The 25,298-nt window shown below is 42.2% G+C and overlaps 1 protein-coding gene and 1 long non-coding RNA gene across 7 annotated transcripts in view; one reads left to right on the top strand and one right to left on the bottom strand.

Annotated features, from left to right (window-relative positions):
- LOC101738572 (PR domain zinc finger protein 5) overlaps window positions 1-25,298 on the top strand; it is a 35,332-nt gene that overhangs the window by 7,282 nt on the left and 2,752 nt on the right. For 2 of the 6 annotated variants that reach the window (XR_009976477.1, XM_012690831.4), the window contains exons 2-6: window positions 1,848-1,977; window positions 2,983-3,123; window positions 14,197-14,400; window positions 16,351-16,512; window positions 18,368-18,574. Coding sequence is in view for 5 of the 6 variants with exons in the window: in XM_012690831.4 (XP_012546285.1) it covers window positions 1,848-1,977; window positions 2,983-3,123; window positions 14,197-14,400; window positions 16,351-16,512; window positions 18,368-18,574 (844 nt within the window). In the remaining variant the exon portion in view is untranslated. Of the gene's footprint in view, window positions 1-1,847; window positions 1,978-2,981; window positions 3,124-14,196; window positions 14,401-16,350; window positions 16,513-18,367; window positions 18,575-22,026; window positions 24,109-25,298 lie in introns of those variants that run through there. The other 4 variants (XM_012690830.4, XM_021348334.3, XM_021348335.3 and 1 more) reach the window with 4 other exon arrangements.
- Window positions 1,630-25,298, bottom strand: LOC134201284 (uncharacterized). The gene is made up of 2 exons (XR_009976508.1): window positions 24,961-25,298; window positions 1,630-2,775 (listed from the first exon to the last, which is right to left on the bottom strand). It is a non-coding gene; the product is annotated as an uncharacterized LOC134201284 (long non-coding RNA).

Raw genomic sequence — 25,298 nt, 5'->3', positions numbered from 1 at the left:
GACACGCAGCCCCTTGCGGAGCTTTGGGTCGAGCGCAGTGAGAGCGCACTGTCACAGCGCTCGGGGTGCACGAGTGGGATCCTCTCCCTTTCGCGGCTCGTGCTGCCGCCGCCTTCCTCTTGGCAATTGTTGCCCCCCCCAGAATACGAGGGGCAGCGTGCCTCCGATTGCTCAGAGGCACGGAGGGATTCTCCTCCCGCTGAGCGAGAGGTACCCTCCTGGGGTAATATCTGTTTGCAATTGTCCATTTTCATTTTTTTTTTCCTTTGTTATTTAACCAGGGGTTTGGTCCCCTGGGATCGAGTGATGCCCTTGGGACTGAACTCTCTCCAGCCATTCATCCCTTCGCCAGGCATCGGAGCTTGGGATTGGGGTATTTTTTATAGAGGTTTACGTCCTCGCGACCCCGTGCCTTGCGGCAGCGGTCACCGCCCCCCACTCAGTGGGGATTACGGGTTGGCCGGTCGCCCACCGAATGCCCAGGGCAACTCGGTAGACCACCGCCCGACGCTCGAAACGAGCAACCACGGAGCCACGCCGGCGAACCGGTACCCCCCATATCTGAGGGGCGCTCCCCTGTAGCCGAAGCCGGGGACATGGCAACCAGCGGCCAGCAGTCACAGAAATGCAACGCCGGCTCACTTCCACGACAACGGGGCACAGAGTGCCACCGCTCACGGCATGCCGGCAAACCGGTGCCATCGGAAGCTGCACTCTCCAGAAGGAGCACTCTTCACTTAGTGAAGAGTGTGGAGGGCGCCGACCTTCCGCTCCTCCTAGTGCTGATTTGGTCCGCGTCATCCGATCTCTTTCGTTGCAAAGCCTAGCTAAAATATCCTAATCCTAAACCTAAACCTTAACCTAATCCTAAACCTAGGACCTTAACCTATATCTAAACCTAATCCTAAACCTAGGACCTAAACCTAAGAATCCTTGCAACGAAAAAGATCGGACGATACCTCTGGGAATGTCGCCCAGAGGATCCCGTGATCCGCCACCTACGGACGCGCCCGGTGGAAGTCCAGCATCTCCCTCGCAGGCGAGACCCGCAGCACGCAATCATTGCGTGCTGCAGGTCCCGTCCAGATCCCGGGGCATTTATATTTACCTAGTACAAGTCTTCCAAGATTTACGTTAAACAAAGTTATGTTAAAAAAAATTACAAATAAAAAAATACATTCAAATACATTGATGTTTTTTTTTATTATAAGCTGTTGGAATTGAACCAAACTATCACTGGGTAAATGTATGGCTATCGATTAATGTGATTAAGGAGTGCTGGGCAGCCACAATGAGACTTGGCTTCAAATGGGACATCTTACCTGACCGGCCACATTCCCCAGATATTGTGCAGTGCCCAAATAATGCTCTATTCAAGATCACATTGTCTGGTAGATTAGCAGTTCTGCTCACATACAGATGTGAAATACCCTAATTTATGAACGCTCATTAATAAAATAGCAACTTAGTTATGAACTGTAGTGTATTAGTGAGGGTACTTATTCTCATTTTCATAAAAAGAATTACTAAGTGCAATTTTTATTAAAACAAACACATTAGTGAACTAATGACATGTTACCTAACATTTTTGCTTAAATTTATAATTTGCTAAATAAAATAACAAAACACTATATGTACATACCTTTTATTATTTATTACTCAGAAATATACAAAACTAACATTGTACTACACAAGCTAATTCTTCAATTTCTTTCAATCAATTTTTTGATGAGGATACTCAAAATATTTTTGTGTCAGCTACGTAATAAAAATAACTTATTTTATGAGTGAAAACATATCTATCTAGAAATTTCCATCATGTAAATAGCCATTCGTATACTCCACAGTGGATCCAGTTAGACTCTGAGGACTACAATCAAATCTGTGATCCATGCATAAAGAGGCTAAGAGAGTCGTGCAGTTTTAGGAATTTAGTTATAAGATCCCAGAAGCAACTGATGGACGAAATAAGTAATGGTAAGTGTTTGTGCCAATATCTTTAATAACTAGCATGGATAGAGCATTCAGTGGTGCTTGCATCATTGTTGGACAAGAAAACATTAATCAGTAACAATCTTTTCTTTAATAGAATAGTAGTCAACCACTTTTAGTATTACTATTTTCAAACCACTGTCATACCCTACTGGACATAGATCTCTCTCAAATTGTAACACCAAGCCTGCTTTGCATAGTTCCTGTTAGACACTCCTTGTAAATTCAGTCCACATTATGACTGCTGGTCTGGTCTAGTATCCATCTGTTCCAATGTCGGTAGTGGGCAGAACAACAATGTGATCATGATCATCGATTTTCTACATATTGCCGACTGTCATGTCATAGGAAGAGTTATGCTTGGCGTTTCTCTTAAACATGAAATCAGGAGTTAAGCTATCCTACAGGAAACTACGTGAAAGTTGACATAGCTATGTTAAATTATTACTTTGGAAGAGTAACCTGGTGGACGGTGTATAGCGTTCCGACCCGTCAGGCTGGTTCTGGCCCAGCGGGGTATCCCGGAACACCAGCAGCATCGCCCGGGCGGTCTGGTAGGGCCGCCGTACCGCGGAGACGGCGTCGTTGGTCGTCGTTGGTCGGTCGGGCGTCTTAGTGGTGGCGCCGCGAGTCTGGTTGTATTGTTGACCTCGGGAACCCCCCTACTCTGACCGTGTTCTGACTTCGGACGCAGATTGGACGTCGAGTGTAAGAGTGCAGGGGAGTCGCTCAGTGCGGCTCTAAATCTTCTTTGGCCCACGATCAGCTTCCAATATCTGCTCCCTACAAATACAGAACGTCATGTCCTACATTCCCCGCGCGCCCCCTAGGCGCGGGGACCTCGCAGAAGGTACGGCCCGCGCCCGAAAAAAAAAACCAAAAAGCTGTCTTAAATATAACTTTGATAATTGATATCAAAGCTATCATAAAATTATTGTATCAATAAACAATATTTTGCCTTAAAACTAAATTTTCATTAATTCTCTTCAGGCCATGAACCAGCAATAAAAATTGAGTATGTAAATGAAGCAGAGAAAGACTCATCAGAACCAGAACTCACGAGGGATAGTGTGTATGAAGAAGTGGAATTCTTAGATGTTCCTGTTGATGTCAAACCAAAAGAGAAAGTAGGTAAGTGGAATGTCATAACATAAGCACTATTGTCTATTGTTTTCATGATGACTTAAATACATTCAAGCTCACATCTCAGTTCTAATATGAACCATAAAATTTTCATTTGTCTTGGATGAAATTTTTGCAAGGTATTTCCTTATGTGAAACACATCAAAGTATAAACTATATCTTTATAATATACAAAGTCTACTATCACAGTCAGATCAGACAAACAACAAAACAACTTCACATTATTTCATATTGGATATATGTATTAATATTTTCTATATTTTTTTTAAACAAAATATCAACAAACAAAAAATTTAAGGTATAAAATAAAAATGTATAAATTAAAGGTATAAAATGTAAATTGTTATAATATAAAATTCTAATGTCTCATTGCTTAAAGCGATCTGTTTCTTGTATGAAAAGAAAATATTTCATACAAAGGAATTTGTTTATGTAACTAGTTATAAGATTTGATAGATACGTATATCGATAAGACAATGCTTGAAATTCATCGAACTATATAATAATAATAATAATAATAATTTATTTATTAACCATGATACATTTACACATAACAGTTTGCTAAAAACTCTCCACACTAGGCACTGCCTGTCTCGTGGAGAGTTTTTTTTACAGGAGTATCTTAAAACTAGTAATAACGGTGCTGAATATACAAGTAAATCAAAATAGTTAAGCGAAATATTATACATATATATATACACACACACACATATACATATATACACATACACATATATATAAAAGAAAAGGAACAGGTGTAATGATTTTTACCATAAGTACGTGTTTAGGGTTTTTTTTTTTTTTTTTTTTTATATAATGCCAATCTGCTGCTATTTTCAGCAATTTCTGCCAGTGTCGTGTTATGGCTACACATGGAACATTGTCGAGCTATTTAAATACACTTTTTATTATGAAAAGTATCCCATTTTGGAAATAATAATGTTGCCTGGGACTAACACAAAATTAATGTTACTATAAACTTACATATTATAATAAAGATTATGTACAGAGAATAATGCACTACATATAATTATAATTTTATAGAGTTAGTAGTTATAAACTTAATAAAAGCATTTAAAATACGGGAGTCTGGGAATAGTGAGAGGAGGTGACGGACATTTACCGGCCGTTGAATTTTCAGTTCGCTAATAACTTGGTCCCATATGAGTGAGTTGTTCAAGCGACAATTGAGGAAAATGTGATCTATACTGCCGTCGTCCAAACCACATTCACACAACGAATTGTCACGTATTCTAATTTTATGTAGAAATACCGGAGAACAGCAATGACCTAAACGAACTCTACAGAGCACAGATATAACAGGTTTGGAAATCTTTTTGAATTTAAAAAACCATGGTTTTGTAGGAACGGTGGGTTGGATTGAAGCATATAAGCCTCCCTTCGTCTTACTGGACTCTGTCCAGTAGGCTTGCCATGACTTACTTAAATTAGACTTAGCAAGATGGAGTAAATCATAAGTTTGGACAGAGTGATGTTTTAGGTCGGCTAGGCTGCTGGAGATTGCAGCTTTGGCCAATGAATCAGCAATCTCATTACCTCTGATGCCAGAGTGGCCAGGAATCCATACCAAGATAATGTCGATCTGCTTCTTCGAGCATGAAAACAAACAAAATTTTTAATTTCAGAGATTATTGAACTGTGGAGTTTATCCCTGAAAGGGTTTTTGACGATAGCGTCCAGGGCACTTCTAGAGTCTGAAAAAATAACTGCCCTTGTAATAGTGCTATGGGAAGAAACAAACTGACATGCCTCTAAAATACCAATGCATTCCCCAGAAAACACAGATGTTTCCGGAGGGCACCGGAATTGAAGGAAAATGTTGGAATTTTGGTAATAAACTGAGACACCCGTCCCACTATGAGATGAAAGTTTCGAAGCATCAGTAAAAAACCTGTGATAATCTCGCCACCTGGACTCAACTATGGACAAGAATTGTGTATTGGCCTCAACAGTTTCCTTGTCCAAGTCAATGGACGCAATATAATTTGGTATGAAGCTTAAAACTTCAATTGGAGAGTCATACATGGGGAATCTATTACACTGCTGGACATGAGTTCTTTCCTCAATCATACGGATCTTCCTAAAAGAATTCAAAATAAGAGGGGGATCCTTATACTTCCAGTAATCTACGTTCCCATATAATCTATCTAGGTGGATGAGTTTTGGCAGTATCATATGGTTTTTATGGAAGTATGCTTTAATTATAAACCTATCTGCAAGATACTGCCTGCGAAGGATAAGAGGTGGGTCGGCACTCTCCACCTGCAGGGCATTGCTTGGGCTGGATTTCATACAACCCAATATAATGCGGAGAGACTTTGATTGAATGGCATCCAATTTTGCTAATGCTGTTTTGTTGCAAGGGTCTAATAAGAAAGAGCCATAATCCAATAAACTTCTTATTGTAGCATTATAAATGAGTTTTAATGTGATAGGATGGGCACCCCACCAAACACCCGCAAGAGCCCGCAACATATTAATATTTCTCTCACATTTACTAATTGTGTAATTAAAATGTGCGATACCGGATAGTCTAGAGTCCAAGACGACGCCGAGAAATTTCACATTATCTTCGACCTTGATGGGAGATCCTTCAATTTCTAGATGTACATCTGGTATAACTCGTTTACGAGAGAAAACCACAACAGAGCTCTTAGAGGCTGACAATTGGAGTCCATGAGCAGAAAGCCAATGATTCAGAGAATTGAGGGATATTTGCATGGATATGCCAGCGTCAACTATGGATGGGACAGCTGTATATATGCACAGGTCATCTGCATATTGTAAAATATGGCATCCGATGTTGAGTGACCTATGTAAATCAGATGTACAAATGTTGTACAGCAAGGGACTCAACACCGAACCCTGGGGGAGACCCCTCCAGAGCAACCTGGATGTGTGGACAAGATCACCAGGGATGTGTACGCTAACAGTACGGCCTGCCAGAAAATTACATATGCAACGTTGTATCTTTACCGGAACACTCAGCTCACGTAATTTACTTCTGAGCACGGAAAGAAGAACATTGTCGTATGCAGATGAAATGTCTAGGAAACAGGCCACAACCGACTGGTTTTCACTGAAGGCAATTCGCGTATCAGAAATAAAGGTGCCGATGCTATGTAAGGTACTGAACCCCTTTCGGAATCCAAACTGAGAGTCTGCTATCATTCCTTTACTTTCCACATACCACTCCAACCTATTTTTAATTAAATGTTCAAGGATCTTACCAATTACAGGGGAGAGTGCAATAGGACGGTAGTGATCAGGATTATCAGGAGATTTGCCTGGCTTCAGAATAGGGATGATTAATTGAGATTTCCAAGCGTCAGGGATATAACCAAAATTAAAACATGTATTTATTAAATTTAGAAGGAACTGACGACTATGTTGACCAGACATTTTGTAAAAAGAGTAGGGAAAGCCATCTAAGCCAGGAGATGAGTCCTGGACATATTTAAGTACAGAATTTAGCTCATTTATGGAGAAAGGTTCGTCTAAAGGATCAACAGCGAGCATATTAATTGCCAATGAGGGACATTCATCAATAAGAGGAGCATAGGCAGGAGCCAATCTGTTAATGAATTGTAGGGCGATGCTCCGTGAGATATTGGGAGAATTTTGAGGGAAGCATCCGCGTCAAAATTTTTTATAATTTTGCCAGACTAGGGAAGACGGGGATGAAGGTGAAAGAGAGGAACAAAATTTTTTCCAATTCTCATACTTTTTTTTCTTGAATGTGCGCTTGGATTTAGCCACTATTCTGTTAAATTCCCGAAGGTTGGAGAGGGTCATATTCTTGATGTAATTAAATTCAGCTTCTTTCCGGGATTTAATAAGGTCTGTGCATTCTCTGTCCCAACAGGGAGGAGAAGATAATTTTCCCAAAGCTGAATTTTTCAAGGGAATACTCAGATCTGCAGCAGCTGAAATGGAATCTGAATACAAACTCAAACAAGCATCCAAATTGTCAAAAGAGATTTGGGGAAAGGAAAGGATTCTTTTATCTAGATTCTGTTGGTAAATGTCCCACCTGGCGTCAGTAATGCGATACTGCAATAAGGGAGTTCTATTTTTGCTGGGGAGAGACCTATTGGAAAAGGTAGAACAAATAGGGTAATGATCACTACCGTATGTTGAATTAAGACGTTTCCAGTCTAGGGAATTTACTAGAGTGGATGAACACAGTGTTAGGTCCACACAGCTTCTGCTTTGACCCGGTCTAGGGAGTCTAGTGGCCGATCCATCGTTAAGGACGTATAACCCTATTTCATCTATTAGCTCTGCCAAATATGTACCTGAAGCGTCACAATGGTCAGATCCCCACAAGAAGTGATGACAATTAAAATCTCCCATAAGAATAATTGGGTTCAATAAAATACATAAATTTCTTAGGAAAGGAATACATATAGGGACAGAAGGAGGGAAATAAATGGAGATAAAATTAATACCAAGGATGTTAACACCAATGGCATTAATCTCGGCTCCATGAGGAGGAAGAGAAAGAGAAGAAGAAGGGAAGACATTGTTGACCAGTATAGCAGCACCACCATACCCGTCATCACGGTCATCACGGTAGGTGCTATAACCTGGGATGTGAAATGGGAGATGTGGCAAGAGCCACGTCTCAGAAATTGCAAAGATTGCGGGATTATATAAATTGATTAAATGGAGAAAGTCATGTTTTTTTGGGAGGGCGCTCCTGGCATTCCACTGCAAGAGATTTAGATCCATTATGGTGGGAAAAAATAGTGTCAATTATGTCATTGGCAACGTGGTCAGGTAGGTTAATTTTAGTTAAAAGAGAAGCTAGTAGTTTAATTAGAGAGAAGATTTCACTAGAGGGAATATCTTCAGAAGGAGAAGAATTTTTACTGAGAGCGCAGCCATTAGTAGAGGGAGAAAAAGAGTAGGAATTAGTAATAGCTCTATGGGTTCTTTGATCATAGCCCGAGACGTGAGGGGCATGACTTTTAGGCTTCTGGAGGATCGTTTTTCTGTAGGAGGAAGAGGAAGTCTGAGGATGGAAACGTAAGGACGAGGGGGCTGAAGGAATAATATGAGTTGTGGGAGGGACTGATGCTGAAACATCAGCAAAGGACTTTGACACAGTAGGGAATGTTTTGGATGCTTCTGCATATGAGATGTTGTTCTGGGCCATAGCAACTTTAATATTTTTTTGTCTCTGGTATTCAGGGCATTGCTTGCTATTAGCACAGTGAGGTCCAGAGCAATAAAAGCAAGTTGGGTCCTCTTTAGTGCAGTTCTCACCAAAGTGTTCATCACCACAGCGGAAACAGCGGGGCTTTGAGCGACATTGAGTTTTTGTATGACCGAATTTACAGCATCCAAAGCATTGTACAGTAGGGAAATAATATATATCTACAGGGAGGGAATTGAAGCAGCAAAAGACACGTTTTGGGAGGGTCTGACCATCAAATGTAAGAACCACAGAGGAAGTAGGTTTCCACTCTGGTACCCCATCAGTAATAACTTTGTGATTAATGCGTCTCACCTTCAGTATTCCGCCACAACCAGATGGTGTCTTAATATTTAAAGCTATCTCTTCTTCTGACCAGTCATTAGGCACACCCTTAATAATACCCATCCTAGTGATATTATAAGTCGGGATTAATGAGGAGTATCCATTTTCTAACAATTCTTTGTTGGCCAAAAATGAGTTTGCATCCTCTGGAGATTTAAACTGGACAGCAATCCTATTCCGACCTATTTTTTTGACTCCATCAGGAAGAACATTTTTAATATTAAGTTTGATCATCATCTGTCCAAACTTAATGGGGTGGAGGGTAGTTCCCGATTTCGGGTCAGATTCTGTACGAGTAACATGGACCAAAAATGGAGCCACATCCCTCGCAGAATAGCGTTCGCGGCTATACTTATTAGGTGCTAACGGTCGTTGTTGTTTGGAAGTAGACAAAGCAAGATCATTATCATTGTTGGTTTCGAGAGCTCGCTTACGATGATGTGCTTCAATCGACTCGAAACTAGTTAATGGTACAGTAAGGACTGGTGAGTATGTAAAATCACCCTGAGGATGTTGTCCCTCATCGTTCCAGGTTAAACTAGGATCTGGGGGACGGCCAGGGGGTCGATCGTCAACCTCCATGATCGGCCCGCATTGACTATGCGAGATTAAATAAATGAAAACTTACCTTATGACTTCACACAAAATTTGACAATTACAACAAGAAGAACAAACACAGATAGATATAGGCAGCAAAAAATATAACCAAAAACACAAACAATTAAAAATTAAAAGGAAAAATCGTTCGCATGTGCTAACCATCAAACACCCCCTTAATCAAATTCCGTGTTTAGGGTTACTTAATGCATTTCAGAAAGTCCTCCGAAAAAGAGTAGGACCAATTAAGCAGTTCTTTTATTAACTTTCTTTTAAGTTCTTCGTAATTTAGGTTAAGAATTTTGTATTTTTTATTGAGTCTGTTATATAAGTAAGGTTTCATGTAGGAGCTAAAACGACGAGCAAAAGCCGTCCTAACTGAGGGCGTCGGGATTATAGGAGTGCGTTTTGTAGCAAGAACTTTGATGTTGGTAATTTTAGGAACTTCTCTGTGGTAATCAAGGGCTGCCCTAAGGATAAATATTCTTCTCACGCTCAGGACCCCAAATTCTTTAAAGAGAGTGTCTGTGGGATACCTAAATTGTTTCTTTAAAATAGTTTTCAATACTGCTCTCTGAGCTCTTTCAAGGGTAATTAGATGAGAAGTGGCTGCTCCGCCCCAGGCCAGGATGCAGTATGAGAGTATGGATTGGCATAGGGCGAGGTAGATGGATTTCAATATGTTTATACTTGCTACGCAAGGAGCAACTTAAAGGAGAAAATTAATTTCCGGACTTTAGAAGTAGTAGAGCCTATATGCTCTTTAAATGTAAGTTTTTCATCGATAGTGATGCCTAAGTATTTAGTAGAACTAACTTTAAGTATTTCCGGACAATCACATGGAAGAATTGGTGTAAGGAAATTGTTTTTTTGGCAAGAATGTATCGCTAGAGATAAGTTTGGAGGTGGGGCTGATTTAACTGTTTTGTGAAAGCAGATGTAATTTGTTTTTGATGGATTTATAGTCAGTAAATTTTTATTTAACCAGTCAGCAACTACTTGAAGGCCTAAACTGAATCTGGAACTTCATTGAAAAACATTTTTAATAACGAGTTCAATTTGCGCCTGGAAGCTACTAATTAAAAAGCAGAATTGTCATTATTTGGGCTCGGAAAACCCAAGAATTATTGATGAAAGCCTCTCTATTCTCAACATGTAACTTTTAACACCAACTTTTCAACTCCACATAATATGTTAGCAGTTGGACATTACAACGAGACCGCCCTTTTTTTTCTGGGTTGGGGCCGATCCTCCTACGAGGTCCCCGCGCCTAGGGGGCGCGCGGGGTATGTGGGACTCAACAATCTGAAAGGTGTTGGAAGCAGACCGCAGGCCTAAGAAAATTTAGGACCCACCCACTAAACGACTCCCCTGCACTCTTATACCCGACGTCCGATCTCCGTCCGGGGTCAAAACCGGGTCAGAGTAGGGGGGCTCCCGCGGTCAACACTACAACCAGACACGCGGCGCCACCGCGTCGAGGCGATAGTCGACGACCAACGACGCCGGTCTCCGCGGTACGGCGGCCCTGCCAGGCCGCCCTGGCGATACCGCTGGTGTTACGGGATACCCTGCTGGGCCAGAACCAGCCTGCCGGGTCGGAACGCGATACACCGCCGACCGGGTTGCTCTTCCACAGTAAATTCGGCGACGACAGCGACGACGAAAATGCGGACCGCATCGCAGTCCGCAGCCGCCGACGCGTCGTCCCGTCCTCCTGGTCCTCCTGGTCCTCCTAGAGGGACGGTAGCGTGCGGCGCAGCCTCAACCCCCTTAGGTCTTTTTATTTATTCTCCCAGCTGGTGACACAGCCCACCCGTGTCCCAGATATTGAGGGGCATGAGCCTTCTCTGTTGGACCTTCTGCTGACCACCGATCCAGCCGGATACAGTGTGGTGGTCGACGCTCCGCTTGGATCGTCTTATCACTGCCTTATCCGTGCTGCCATACCACTCCTCGTCCTGGTCGTCGAACGACGACCGGGTATCGAAGAGTTTGGCGGTATATGTCGGCAGACTGGGATGGGCTGCGTGAATTTTACGCATCCTACCCATGGGAACGGTTCTGCTTTTCTTCTGCCGATCCTGATGTCTGTGCGGATTGTCTTAAAGACGTGGTGCTCCAAGGGATGGAATTGTTTATTCCCTCCTCTGAGGTGCCCGTTGGGGGTCGTGGCAGACCCTGGTATAACAATGCCAGTAGGGATGCTGCACACCTTAAGCGCTCCGGATACGCGGCATGGGTTGACGACAGGAGACGTCAGGACCCTAACGTCTCAGAGGAAAGGCGGAAATATAACGCCGCTTCCAGGTCCTACAAGAAGGTTATTGCTAGGGCGAATTCGGAGCACGTTGCTAGAATTGGCGAGCGACTAAAGAGCTATCTCTCTGGGAGGCGTGCTTTTTGGTCGCTCGCCAAAGCTGCAGAAGGAAACTTTTGCAGGTCTAGTCTCCCACCACTACGCAAGTCCGATGACAGTCTGGCCCATAGTGCGAAAGAGAAGGCTGACCTTCTGGTCAAACTCTTCGCCTCGAACTCGACAGTGGACGACGGGGGTGCCACACCACCGAACATCCCTCGGCACACCGAGAGTATCACAATACTGCCGGAGACCTGCTTCACACAGTGTGCAATCAGGCGGGAACTCCGACTCCTGGACGTCCATAAGTCGAGTGGGCCAGACGGCATCCCTGCAGTGGTTCTGAAAACGTGCGCCCCTGAGCTGACGCCTGCACTAACGCGTTTGTATTGCCTCTCTTATTGTGCTAACAGGGTTCCGTCTTCATGGGAGACCGCCCACGTCCACCCTATCCCCAAGAAGGGTGACCGGTCGGGCCCATCGAGCTATAGGCCTATCGCGATAACCTCCTTGATTTCCAAGGTGATGGAGCGAATAATAAATATACAACTCCTAAAGTATCCTGAAGATCGCCAACTGACCAGTGACCATCAGTACGGTTTCCGTCATGTCGCTCAGCTGGCGATCTTCTTGTATACCTTACTCACAGGTGGGCTGAAGCCTTGGAGAGCAAGGGCGAGGCTCTTGCTGTGAGCCTTGATATCGCGAAAGCCTTCGACAGAGTCTGGCATAGGGCACTTCTGTCGAAGCTACCATCTTACGGAATCTCCGAAGGTCTCTGCAAGTGGATCGCTAGCTTTTTGGATGGGCGGAGCATCACGGTCGTTGTAGACGGTGACTGTTCTGATACCATGACCATTAACGCTGGAATTCCACAAGGTTCGGTGCTCTCCCCCACGCTTCTCATGCTGTATATCAATGACATGCTGTCTATTGATGGCATGCATTGCGGATGACAGCACGGGGGATGCGGAATATATCGGCAATCAGAGTCTCTCTCGGAGCGTGGTGCAAGAGAGACGATCAAAACTTGTGTCTGAAGTGGAGAACTTTCTGGGGCGAGTCTCCGAATGGGGTGAATTGAACTTGGTTCAATTCAACCCGTTAAAGACACAAGTTTGCGCATTCACTGCGAAGAAAGACCCCTTTGTCATGGCGCCGCAATTCCAAGGAGTATCCCTGCAACCTTCCGAGTGTATCGGGATACTTGGGGTCGACATTTCGAGCGATGTCCAGTTTCGGAGTCAAATGGAAGGCAAAGCCAAGCTGGCGTCCAAAATGCTGGGAGTCCTCAACAGAGCGAAGCGGTACTTCACGCCTGGACAAAGACTTTTGCTTTATAAAGCACAAGTCCGGCCTCGCGTGGAGTACTGCTACCATCTCTGGGCCTGGGCTGCCAAATACCAGCTTCTTCCATTTGACTCCATATAGAGAAGGGCCGTTCGGATTGTCGATAATCCCATTCTCACGGATCGTTTGGAACCTCTGGGTCTGTGGAGGGACTTCGGTTCCCTCTGTATTTTGTACCGTATGTTCCATGGGGAGTGCACTGAAGAATTGTTCGAGATGATACCGGCATCTCGTTTTTACCATCGCACCGCCCGCCACCGGAGTAGAGTTCATCCATACTACCTGGAGCCAGTGCGTTTCCCGAGGTCTTTTTTACCACGTACCATCCGGCTATGGAATGAGCTCCCCTCCACGGTGTCTCCCGAGCGCTATGACATGTCCTTCTTCAAACGAGGCTTGTGGAGAGTATTAAACGGTAGGCAGCGGCTTGGCTCTGCCCCTGGCATAGCTGAAGTCCATGTGCGACGGTAACCACTCACCATCAGGTGGGCCGTATGCTCGTCTGCCTACAAAGGCAATAAAAAAAAAGGTCGCCCCGTGACCATCACCGGGAGGAGACTACATCCTCATAGGGGCCGGAGCTGGACAAACGCCCTCCAAACGACCCCCGGCTCGGCGGCGGCGGCACGGCGCCGAGAGGGAGGAAGAGTTCACCCTCTCCCGTTCCGCCGCCTTCTTCTGCGAGATGGTGGACTCGCAGAAGTCGAGCATCGCCTGCCAAGACTCGTCGCTGCCGAGCATCGTAGCCACGACAGTTGGAAGCGACAAGTCCGGTCCTATTTTTGCAACGAGGATGCGGTGCTGCTCCGCGAAAACGGGGCAGTACGCGAGCGTGTGTTCCGCCGTGTCCTCACAACGAGACCGCCCTGAACCAAAATATAGAAGAAAAACATTAAGTTACATTTATGTAACGTTTGCAATATAACGAAATAACTTCTGATTATTAATAAAAAAAATTCAAAAAAATGATAAATTTAAATTACAATAAATTTTTGTTTGGAAATATGTATTTGAAGCATTTTAATTTTATTTCTATTATCCTTATCCTTATTCTATACATGACTAGACAAAACTTTTGTTACATAAAACGAAAAATGTTTTCTGTTGACTGATGTAATAAATAAAAAAATTTAATAAATATAACTTTGTAAATAAATAAATAAACTAATATTTCGTTATTATTTTGTAGACAGAAAAATAATGACCACCGGTCCAACAAAGAGAAAACTTCCAAACAGGCAAGCGAAGAACATTGAAAATAGGTTAACGAAATATGCCATAGGAGACCCAGAGAAGACGATGGTTGTATCGAGAAGCAAAAAAATCTTACGTATAGATACTACAAATCACAATGGGATTTCAAACAAAATCTTAAACGAGAAATTGGATGAAGGTGAGAAACATTGAGCTATCAAATATGCAAATAATTGACGGATTGGGGGCCGGATGTATGTAAGCCTATCAGTCCGCGACCGTGCCGCGTTTATTCTCGGCAGACTAACCCTATGATCCGTAAGCAGAGTAAAATGTCCCTTCGGATCAAGGTGACACTTTACAAAACTTGCATAAGGTCCATCATGACTTACGCGATCCAATCCAATCCCTACTACAATCCTGCTTTTGCTGATTAGCCGTCGAAGCTCCGTGGTTCGTGAGGAACGTTGACCTACACGACGACCTGGGCCTCGAATCAATCCGGAAACATACGAAGTCAGCGTCGGGACGGTACTTCGACAAGGCTATGCGTCATGATAATCGCCTTGTCGTTGCCACCGCTGACTACTCCCCGAATCCTGATCACACAAAAGCTAGTCACCGTCGACGCCCTAGACGCGTCTCTACGGATCCATCAGATCCAATAACCCTTGCATTAGACACCTTCAGCTCTAACACTGGGAGTAGGGACCCTAGTAACCGTACTCGTCGAACTCAGCAAAGAGTTCGTCGTGCAACCGAACCTAAACAGCCCACTGAGTTTCTGGCCGTATCTTCTCAGCGAGTCGCAATTCCGATCCAGTAGTAGATTCATTCGTGAAGCAGCTACTCTTGAGTTGTTAGGTCTTCTTTGGAGGCGCTCGGGTAGCTCTTAGCAAATCTCACCCCTCCTGGCTGAAAAAATTGAGACAACGGCCTCATGTCTTAAAATGGATGGGCAGTATTTGCGTTGTGATCCCTGTGGACTCTGTGCTGATATTGGTCGGCTTTTTTCCCCCCTATCTATTCGCTGGTAGCTTAATGGGCTATCCTAACTACGCGCGGTCGGGTAGGTGAGCTCATGGGCTTCACCTGAGAGAATTTGCTAACCCTAGCCCTGGCAAGAGAAATGCTTCGCAAAATCTATTACTGGGTCTTAATCGTAACGCACTGAGAGGATCTAGCGAAAAATTTAGAGAGTTGTGCTTATGGGTTTGTTTGCTCTTCGAACTCTTCATACTAATCAACGAGTTCGACGAGGATGGTGACCGGTGTTAGAAGAGCCTAAAGCTTAAAGGACCGAGAGTGGACCCGGGGAACCGATAAGACATGTTTCGGGCTACGGCGGCTTTTAGTTGCGCCGTCGTCTTGGTCGGATATGTATTTAGCGGGATTGTAATTATAAGAGGGCTATCCTGTAGCGCTTCTTTGTCAAAATAGCGTTCTGACGCTATCTTAAGATATTTAACGATTTTAAATTTAGATCGTCGCGAAGGTCGTCATTCTTCACGAAACACGGTGCTACGGCGAAAAACGAGATTGGTTAACCTGGAAAAAGATTATGTGCATGCGGGACGCGTGAGCAAACATTACCCCTGCATAGGTCATAATGGAACGTATGCAAGTTTTGTCGAATGTCACCTTGTTACGAAGGGAAATTTTACTTCACTTGCAGATCATGAAGTAGAGTCGACTGGGTAGGAACGCGGCTCGGTCACGTACTGACTTAATGTAGGAACCGAATGTCATACTATCGAGAGTGGTACTTGAACTTTGAAGCCTAGGGTAGAGTATGGGCAGACCAAGGATTTTGATGGCGGGAATAGAGTTACCGTGCTTAATTCGTGACTAGATACTAGCAATGGTAGGCAGGGGGACCCCTTTTGAAGAGCACGGTTGTGATCTTAGTGGGGTTGATTTCGATGTGCCACTTCCGGAACCGCTGTCCCAATTTAGTGGCCGCGATCTGGAGTTTATTATGCATGAATGACATCTTCCTACTCGAGTAGAAGATAGCCGTATCATCAGCGAAAAGGGCTAACTGGGTCGCTGGCGACCGGGATATGACGTATATACAGGCTGTATCGCGTTATATCGTATCAGAGGCTCGGCTGTGCTTAACAATATAAAGATACTAGGCAAATATTAGTTTCAGATAAACAGACTTTGGTGCCAAAAATAGAATTCTTAGAAGTGGAAAGCCAAGAAATCGTTGAAGAAATTAACAAGAATGAAGAAATTGGACTCGAGAAGAAAACATATGATGAAGTGGAGTATTTAGAGGAAGATGTCACAAATAACAGTCAACCAGGTTAGATATTATAATGTTCCATGTAGCTTTTTGTTGTTATTAAATAGTTATACTTGGTCAATATATGCTTATCGAAATACGGTGAGCTTGTACAGCCAATACCATGTCTAAGTGAATCCAGTTCAGGTGGAGCTCAGACTCTCATCATAAAAAAACAAATTCTTGTACAATTACATAGACCTTCGACAGGGCTTGGCATAATGAAATTCTGTCGAAGTTACCAACTGCAAGGGGATCGCTAGCTTTTTGGATGGACGGAGCATCACTGTCGTTGCAGACGATTGCTGTTCTGACCATGACCAAGGTTCGGTTCTCCTACGCTTTTCACCCGTATATCATAACTTGACAATATGATATTGTTAAGCCAGTAAGAGTAACGCCATCTATCGCCAAATAGTCGAACGAATATCGAAGGATCTAGTAGCACCTAGAACGCCCGAGAAGTACAACGCCATCTATTATCAGATAGCAGAAACACAATACTCCAAATGTGTGGAAACAGCGAACAATTCACCTAAAGCGAAGGGGAAGAAGCGAACTGAGAATTGTAAAGTATTTATGAAGTGTTTTAAGTGTTCTAAGTGATAAATACAGTGTTAACATGTAATTCGGTAGAATTTTATTTATCCCGAACCCCAGTGCGTAATAATATCTATTACTGGCATGCATTGCTATGCGGATGACGACACGGGGGATGCGCGATATATCGGCATATCGACCATCAGTCCGTCCCTCTCGAAGCGTAGTGTAGGAGAGACGATCAAAAATGTGTCTTTGATGTGCAGTACTCTCTGGGGCGAGTGAGTGGGGTGAATTGAACTAGGTTTTAAGAACTTAGTTCAATTCAACCTTTTAAAGATACCAAGGTTGCGTGTTCACTGCAAAGAAGGACCCTTTTGTCATAGTGCCGCAATTCCAAGGCGTATCCCCGCAACCTTCCACGAGTATTAGGATAGTTGGGGTCGATGTTTCGAGCGATATCCAGTTTATTTATTTTTTTGCTTGAATGGGTGGACGAGCTCACAGCTCACCTGGTGTTAAGTGGTTACTGGAGCCCATAGACATCTATAACGCAAATACCGCCACTCACCTTGAGATATAGATTCTAAGGTCTCAGTATAGTTACAGCAGCTGCCCCGCCCTTCAAACCGAAACGCATTACTCCTTCACGGCAGAAATAAGCAGGGTGGTGGTACCTACCCGTGCGGACTCACAAGAGGTCGGTTCTACCACCAGTAATTTTGCGGGTTTCATTTTTATTACACGATGTTATGCCTTCACCGTGGAAGTCAATCGTGAACATCTGTTGAGTACGTATTTCATTAGAAAAATTGGTACCCGCCGAGATTCGAACACCGGTGCGTCGCTCCACACGAATGCACCGGACGTCTTACCCGTTAGGTCACGACGACTATTATAATTAGTTGTTTCGATATCCGTTTTTGCTATATGACGATATTTTTATTTTCTATTTACTTGTACAAAAAAAATTCTTTTGTATTTGACAAATGAGTTCATATTCCTTAACCCGCCGACACAGCCCACTGAGTTCCTCGCCGGATCTTCTCAGTCAGATCCGGTGGTAGATTCTGCGAAGCACTGTTCTTGCTAGGGCCAGTGTTAGCAACACCTCTGGTTTGAGCTCCGAGAGCTCACCTACACACTAGAGTAACGCTGATATAGCCTCCCAAGGCTATCAACATTGGTAGGGGAAAAAATGTACTAGACTAATAGGAATGGGTTCTCAGATATGCAGAATTGACAGATCGAGTTGACAGTCGAGTCCACATCAATAGCACTGAATTGGAGCAAAGGTTTCGGACCAAAGAAACAATTTATGATATATTATTTACAGAGAAAGATCCGATAACAGTCTGCTTAACCCGGCCCAAGAAACTGCCCCGGGCCAAACCCATCAAGAAATACCTTCAATACACCGAGGAGGACCTGAGGAATGGCGTGGAAGCAGTCAGAAACAACAGGATGTCTAGATTAGAAGCGGCCGAGTTCTATAACGTTCCGAGGAAGACTTTAGTTGCCAAACTCAAAATGGACGAGGAGAGTGAGTAGTTTGAACGAATAACAAACTTATCTATTCCTCTTGTTTTTAAATTTTGCGTTGTTCAATTGGTCTCATACGGTGCTCCATTCAGATCCAAAACAAATATACAAAGTTGTCCACAACATGAGATGCTAGGAGCATGCAATCTTAATCTGGCTATATTCGTCGTGGTGTAAAGGATAACATGTCTTGTCTATATGTATCAAGCGAGGCAACTATGCCGATGTTCAAATCTCACAGGCAGGTACACGTTGTCCTAAGGACACATGCACTGAACATATGCTCACGAGAGATTCTCATGATGAAGGTATGACCATCAAACCCGTGTAATTTCTGATGGTCGTCTGTCTTCTGGTCTATCTGTCAAGTGGCATTTACTTGTGGCAGGGGGTATTTCAATTCGCACGGGTAGGTCTACTGTGAAATGTGTGTGGCTTGGATGATGGGGGCTGGTCTTCCATTATACAATAAGATTGATACTTAGACCTCATGTCTCAAAGTCGATGGCGAGCGGCGTCTATTAAATATCGTTGTGCCGTTTACTACAAAAGAATCAAATTTTTCTATCGGTTATCCCAATAGGTTTGTTACGAGATTCGGCAGTTCAGAGGAAAGCAATAAATGCGGTGATAGTAAAATAATGATAAAAGCGGTCATAGAATGTCGTCCCTAACTCGATTCGCTCTAACGTTCATTTCGTAGTTTTTCTTGCTTTACGCTGTTTCGTTTGACTTCCGTTTTGCCGCGTGTGTCCGCCCCACCCTACACTCTGGAATGCATTCAAACAACCCGAAACATTCGTGCGGTACGATTTTCAGTAAGGTCTCTGTGATCGTTCGTCTACACCCTAATAGATGGCGTTGGTAACATATTATGCAATTAGGTAAGCGCTATCCGCTAGTACCGCTATTGACCTAAAGATGACTCTCGGTGTAACTCAGTAAGTCTACAATGACAGATTTCATCAAACGTCTCCTCGATTCGGCCCGTTTCTAGCGTATGCTATTCAAAGCTTTATAAAACTATAATTTGAAAATTTTGCGAATGAAAACTTTACGGAGGAGGGTTTAAATGACACGTAAAAAATAGAAACTCTTCTCAGAAGCGAAAATAATATTTCGATTAAGAATTTTTTTTTTTTGTCATACTTTTTTATTATATACAGCTAAAAGTTACAAGTTTTTTTTTGAGTTAGTTTTATACATTCTAAATTCGACCTTCATCGCTTACATCCCAACCCCTGAATTCGTTTGATCCATCAAGTTCAATTGAATCATTGTTCAATCATGGTTTTCTTGTGTGGGTGTAAAGGAGACTGTTCTTTATTTGTTTTTTTAATTGATAATAACAACTCTAGCTAATGACCACTAAAAGTAACTAGAGAAAATAGAAAAAATATTGAGATACTAAAAATTTACATCTATTCACAAAAATACACCCTTACCCTTGTACTGAACTTTCTGTCGAAACACATATACGTATTTGTACATGGAAATATTGAATTATAACTACACGCAAAATTGCATGTACTTTTTTCTACACCTCCGACACTAGGTTTGTGGAAATTACATTAGTTTGGATTGGATTGTCGTAGATAATTTTTACCAGAGAATTAAAAAATAAGGAAAATTCGATGCCGAGGGTAGTAGTCAAATATTTAAAAATTAGTGTATGTTGCGACATTGTAAAGGAGATAGAAGAGTAGTCAGTGTAATATAGCAAATATCTCGCTGAGTGTCTATCTATAAACGTTGAAGAAAAGTTATTTCCATAGTATTATTTATTTATTTTCTATATAATGTATTTTGTATACATTAGCGGGTACAATGCCTAACGCATTCTCAAACAGTAAACCATAGGCGATGCAGAGAAAACTTACTACATATTAGGGTATAAATATATCTATATAAGTATAAGTATATAAATATATAGGGTGGAATATTAAAAGATAATATATTAACACGAACATAATGAAAACAAATCGCACATAATGATTTTTCTAAAATTCGCCGAAGCATTTACTATCCGTTACAAGATAAATTGTTGAAACTTTCTCATGGTGCTCAGCGTTTATAGTAATCGGCAAACTTCTTGAGCAAATGACCTTGACTGCGCAGAACCGAATTTTAGATCACTTTGGTGGTGAGGGTGAGGCGCGACGGCAGGGGAAATCGTATCGAGCGCGTTATTGGTAGATCAGTCGAACCTTGCGTCCCGCACCGCGCCCTCGTTCCGCTTGCTCCCAAAAGTACGCTTGCGTACAGTGGAAAGTCTATCGTTATTAATCGTTAAGTTATTTGTTATAATTGCTTGTGGACTTTGTTGCCATTGCTATTTGATGAGTGTTTGTTGATTTTTTATAAAACATACACTATGCCGTGGCAAATTGGTGTAGTACTTAAAAGAAAGGGTAGAAAATTTGTGTACGACGTATATTGCTTCATTATAAAACAGGGGAAGAATGATATGGAAAAATTAAAACAGACTTCGGAAGCAACAAAAACATCAGTGAGTACTGTTAGGTGCATTATTAACGAAGCTAAAGGCTCTGGCTTGCTCGCCGTGTTTCGGACTCCGGGTAAGAAAAGATCAGGGAAGAAGAAAGTTACCGGAATGGATAGTTTCGTTCAATCTGTAATAAAAAGATGTAATCATAATAACTACATAACAAGCAGCGAAACTCCGTACCGTAGAAAGGCTTCGAAAAATTTAAAGAAGATATAAATTTTAATGGCTCGGAATGAAGCTTACGACGAATTATGAAAGAGCTAGGCTTCAGATGGAAAAAAATAACAGAAAATAATCGGAAGCTGGTAACTGAAAAAAGTAACATTCGATTACTACGAATCGAATATCTTCAAAAAATAATTAATTATAGACAAAAAAGAAGACCGAATCGACCGAGTTGTAAACTACGCCGATGAGCCCTATGTCGACTCATCACGATGATAGCGACTCGGGTGATGAAAACAGTGATGATGATGATGGTCAAGATTATGATAACGAAAAAAAAATTACAAATACCAGCTTCGCTTCAACTGAACGAAGACCTGGCAACAGCTCTAGTTTTGACTTAATAGAAGGAATATCTATTTTACCCCAAGATTAAATTATTACAATTATTAACCTATATGTTTTGTTGATGTTCTAATAAATATATAAATAAATACATATGTTGATTTTAATAATTTAATAGCATTATGACGCAAAGTAAATAATGTTTTTGCACGTGAGTGTACCATGCGCAAACTTACCCCCACTACGTCAACAAATGCTCAAGAAGTTTGCCGGTTATTATACCATTTGTATAAACGATCGCGCAGTGCGTTCGATTATTTCCAGTGAAGATATAAACAAATAAAAAATGGAATCGTTCCAATTGCCAAAGCAAGTTCATTAGAACGTCGCCGATGAAAACAGTCGAGAATAAAATCAAAAATATCTCTTTGTAGATGTCCGGGAAGTGGCAACCGTCGACGCCGGTACTAAGATCGGTAAAGGTGAGACGGACGTACGGGCGCGGTACAAAGCGATCGTTCGATGTAAAACACGTAGCGCGCCCGAGAACACATCCGCTCTAGAGATGACAAAGCACAAGGACAACATAAGAATGGTCATGCAACACTCGAATGCGACTCTGATCAGAGACCACCGCGGCGCCGGGTATTCTTGCTGCTTCTGCACGGAACGTTTCCAGACTCCGGCGCTGCTGAAACAGCACAATCTCAATATACACGAAGATGCCGGCCAAAACGCGATCAGGGTTAAATACGTGTCCGATCTCATACTTAAACTGGATGTAACGGGACTCCGGTGCTTAATTTGCGCGGCCAAGATCGAAACCCTTGAAGCGTTCTTGGAACATCTGAGGAAGGACCACAAGAAAACCTTCCACGCTGACGTCAAGTCTCACATGGTTCCGTTCAAATTCGAAGGAGAGGTATTAGAATGTGCGATCTGTAAGAAGCGATTTAAATATTTCAAGCTGCTAGCGGAACATATGAACGATCACTACAGGAACTACGAATGCTCCGTATGCGGACGAGGATTTGTGAACAAGCAAGCTATGCAGCTACATTCATATCGGCACCAGAAAAACGTCGGCGAATTCAAGTGTCCAGATTGCCCGAAAGTATTTGACACGCGGCCTCGTCGAAGTGCTCACGTTAGGCTTGTCCACCGTCACGGCAGGAAGACGAGGCGATGTCATCTCTGCGAAGAGAAGTTCGTATCCGCCCAGCAGGTCCAGAATCATATGGTCAAAACCCACGGAGCCAAGCAGCAAGTGTTCAAGTGCGATGCTTGCGATCGGACGTACACCGTCGCCAGGTCTCTCGACGAGCACAAGAAGCGTTACCATCTGATGCTCCGACCGCACCAGTGTACCCTGTGCGAGATGAGTTTCTACTCCAAGATGGAGCTGAACTCGCACATGGTCACACATACAAAGACTAGGGAGTTTCAGTGCGAGTTGTGCGATAAACGTTTCGGTACTAAATGCTCTCTCAACCAGCACATGAGAGCGCATTACGGTATAAAGCGCTACAAGTGCGACCGTTGCGATGTCAAGTTCGCCGCCAAAAACAAACTAAGGGCTCACTGCTGGAAGAAACACGGCGAGAGTATCCAGTGAGGTCGTTATTACTAAGAAGTCGTCGACAGCAAATGTTCGACGAAGAATTCAAACGGAACAATGTAATGGAAACGTGTTGCGTCGGCAAGGTCACAAGGTCAAGGAATGGCAGTATTTACATACTGAACGCACTGATGAACTTTTTAAGGTCACAGGCGTCTGTTGGATGCGGGACGGGTCGTTGCGGCAAGGGGTCTTGAAGAAATCCTAAGTCCAGCGGACGTCTGTGGACTGTGATACATAAGTAGAAAGATATGCCACGCGATTTTAGCCGCGTTAAATTTGCGATTGAAATGGAATAGCACGCGTCGCATCAGACTTGCTTGTGCTTTGGACTAGACTACCAGACGATTTGCGAATACTGTCGTATTTATTATGGCGATTATACAGAGTCGTGTAGTTTATCGTGATCAAATGTATCTTAGATGTTAATTCAAGCTTTAAACTGTTTTTATGCGAGATTTCACCAAAATTCCTTGAGTCGTCTGTACCTCATTCTGGTGACGTATAAAGAAGCTTTGGCGTTTATAATGTTAGTATAGATGAGAGACAAATGAGTTGACAGCGGCAGTCTATTTTTGTATCACAATGTGAGCGTAGCTTTGGAACAAGAACGATTATTAGAACTATGATTGGAGAACCACAATAATAATATTAGTCTCTTTGGTATGCCCTTCCACCAATACTCAAGACTGGAATGAAGGGTATAGGGATAATTTAGTAGAAAAATCAGAGTTGTTGGAGATTTACTATTATACAAATACAAGAGCAAAATGAATGAGATTGTCTTAACGCACGCAATACGTGTGTACAAAGTAGTTGTGAAATATTTATAAACTTGTAAATATTAAATTAAGTTTTATGCAATTTTAGATTTAATTTATTAAACAAATAAAAGTGATAATTGTTTTAATTAAAGTGTTGTCTTAATATTCAGATCGTTCGTCTTAAACAAAGGAGTCCTTCCCTGCCTAAGGGGTATCTCTTTATTTATTTATACTTTATGCACAAAACAAAACTTGTACACAGGCGGACTTAATGCCATGGGCATTCTCTTCCAGTCGACCATAGGGTGGTGCAGAGATAATGCATGGTAGGTGCATTGACAAAAGAATAACAAACAACAACAAAACACACAAAAAAACAACAAACTCAAAACAAAAATCTTCCTTAATATAACATCTCAGTATTATAGAATACACATACTACAATTTAATATACCTATGTATAAAATAGTAAAATACATACATACACATAATTACACACAATATAATATACATGTAAAGTAATAATATATAAATACACATGAAAATACACAATTTAGTATTATAGTTAAGAATGGCTAAAAGTAAATATATATATATATATATATATATATATATATATATATATATATATATATATATATATATATATATATTAATAATAAATAAATTACTTTGGAGATGATTCTTCCAGTTTTTTGTGGATGTATTCGCGAACTTTTAGTTTAAAAGTAAAGCGATTGCTGATCATCCTGATTTCTTTAGGAAGCGAATTCCATAATATTATGGACTGTACAATACCTTTCTATAACCGTTGTTCATCTCACCCTTCAGACTGAAATGCATGACTGCTTCATAGAAATAGGCAGGATTGTAGTACCTACCCGTGCGGGTTGACACAATAATTATACGCCACACCACCCAATATTAAACGAGTTTATGTTGACACAGACGAAGTTGCTTAAAAAAATGTATACAAAATTTCGTACCTGTTTACGGGATTTCAAATCTGGCATAGTCGCATGCTTGACACGAGTAGATTGGGCGTCTTATCCATTTGGCCACGACGGCACGAAAGCGCCTTGGTGTCTAGGTTCAAAAATATCAAATTAATCTAGAAATGTAGGCAAATTATTAATCTTTATAGAATCAACTATGTGAAACTACCCACTGCAGCCAGTCTCACGCTTCCGACTTCATCGATGTTGAAATATATTTGTTTTTGTATCGAATAAAACGAATCAGATACACGGTTACTATAAAAAAAAGCCTAATTTCACAATTTACGTTATCTTGAGTTCGAGTATCATAAAAATAGTAACGAAAC

The sequence above is a fragment of the Bombyx mori genome, chromosome 24 (genome assembly GCF_030269925.1).
Source record: "Bombyx mori chromosome 24, ASM3026992v2".
Classification (NCBI taxonomy): Eukaryota; Metazoa; Arthropoda; class Insecta; order Lepidoptera; family Bombycidae; genus Bombyx; species Bombyx mori.
Note: the sequence above shows the minus strand (reverse complement) of the source record. Positions and strands in the feature narration are given on the sequence as shown.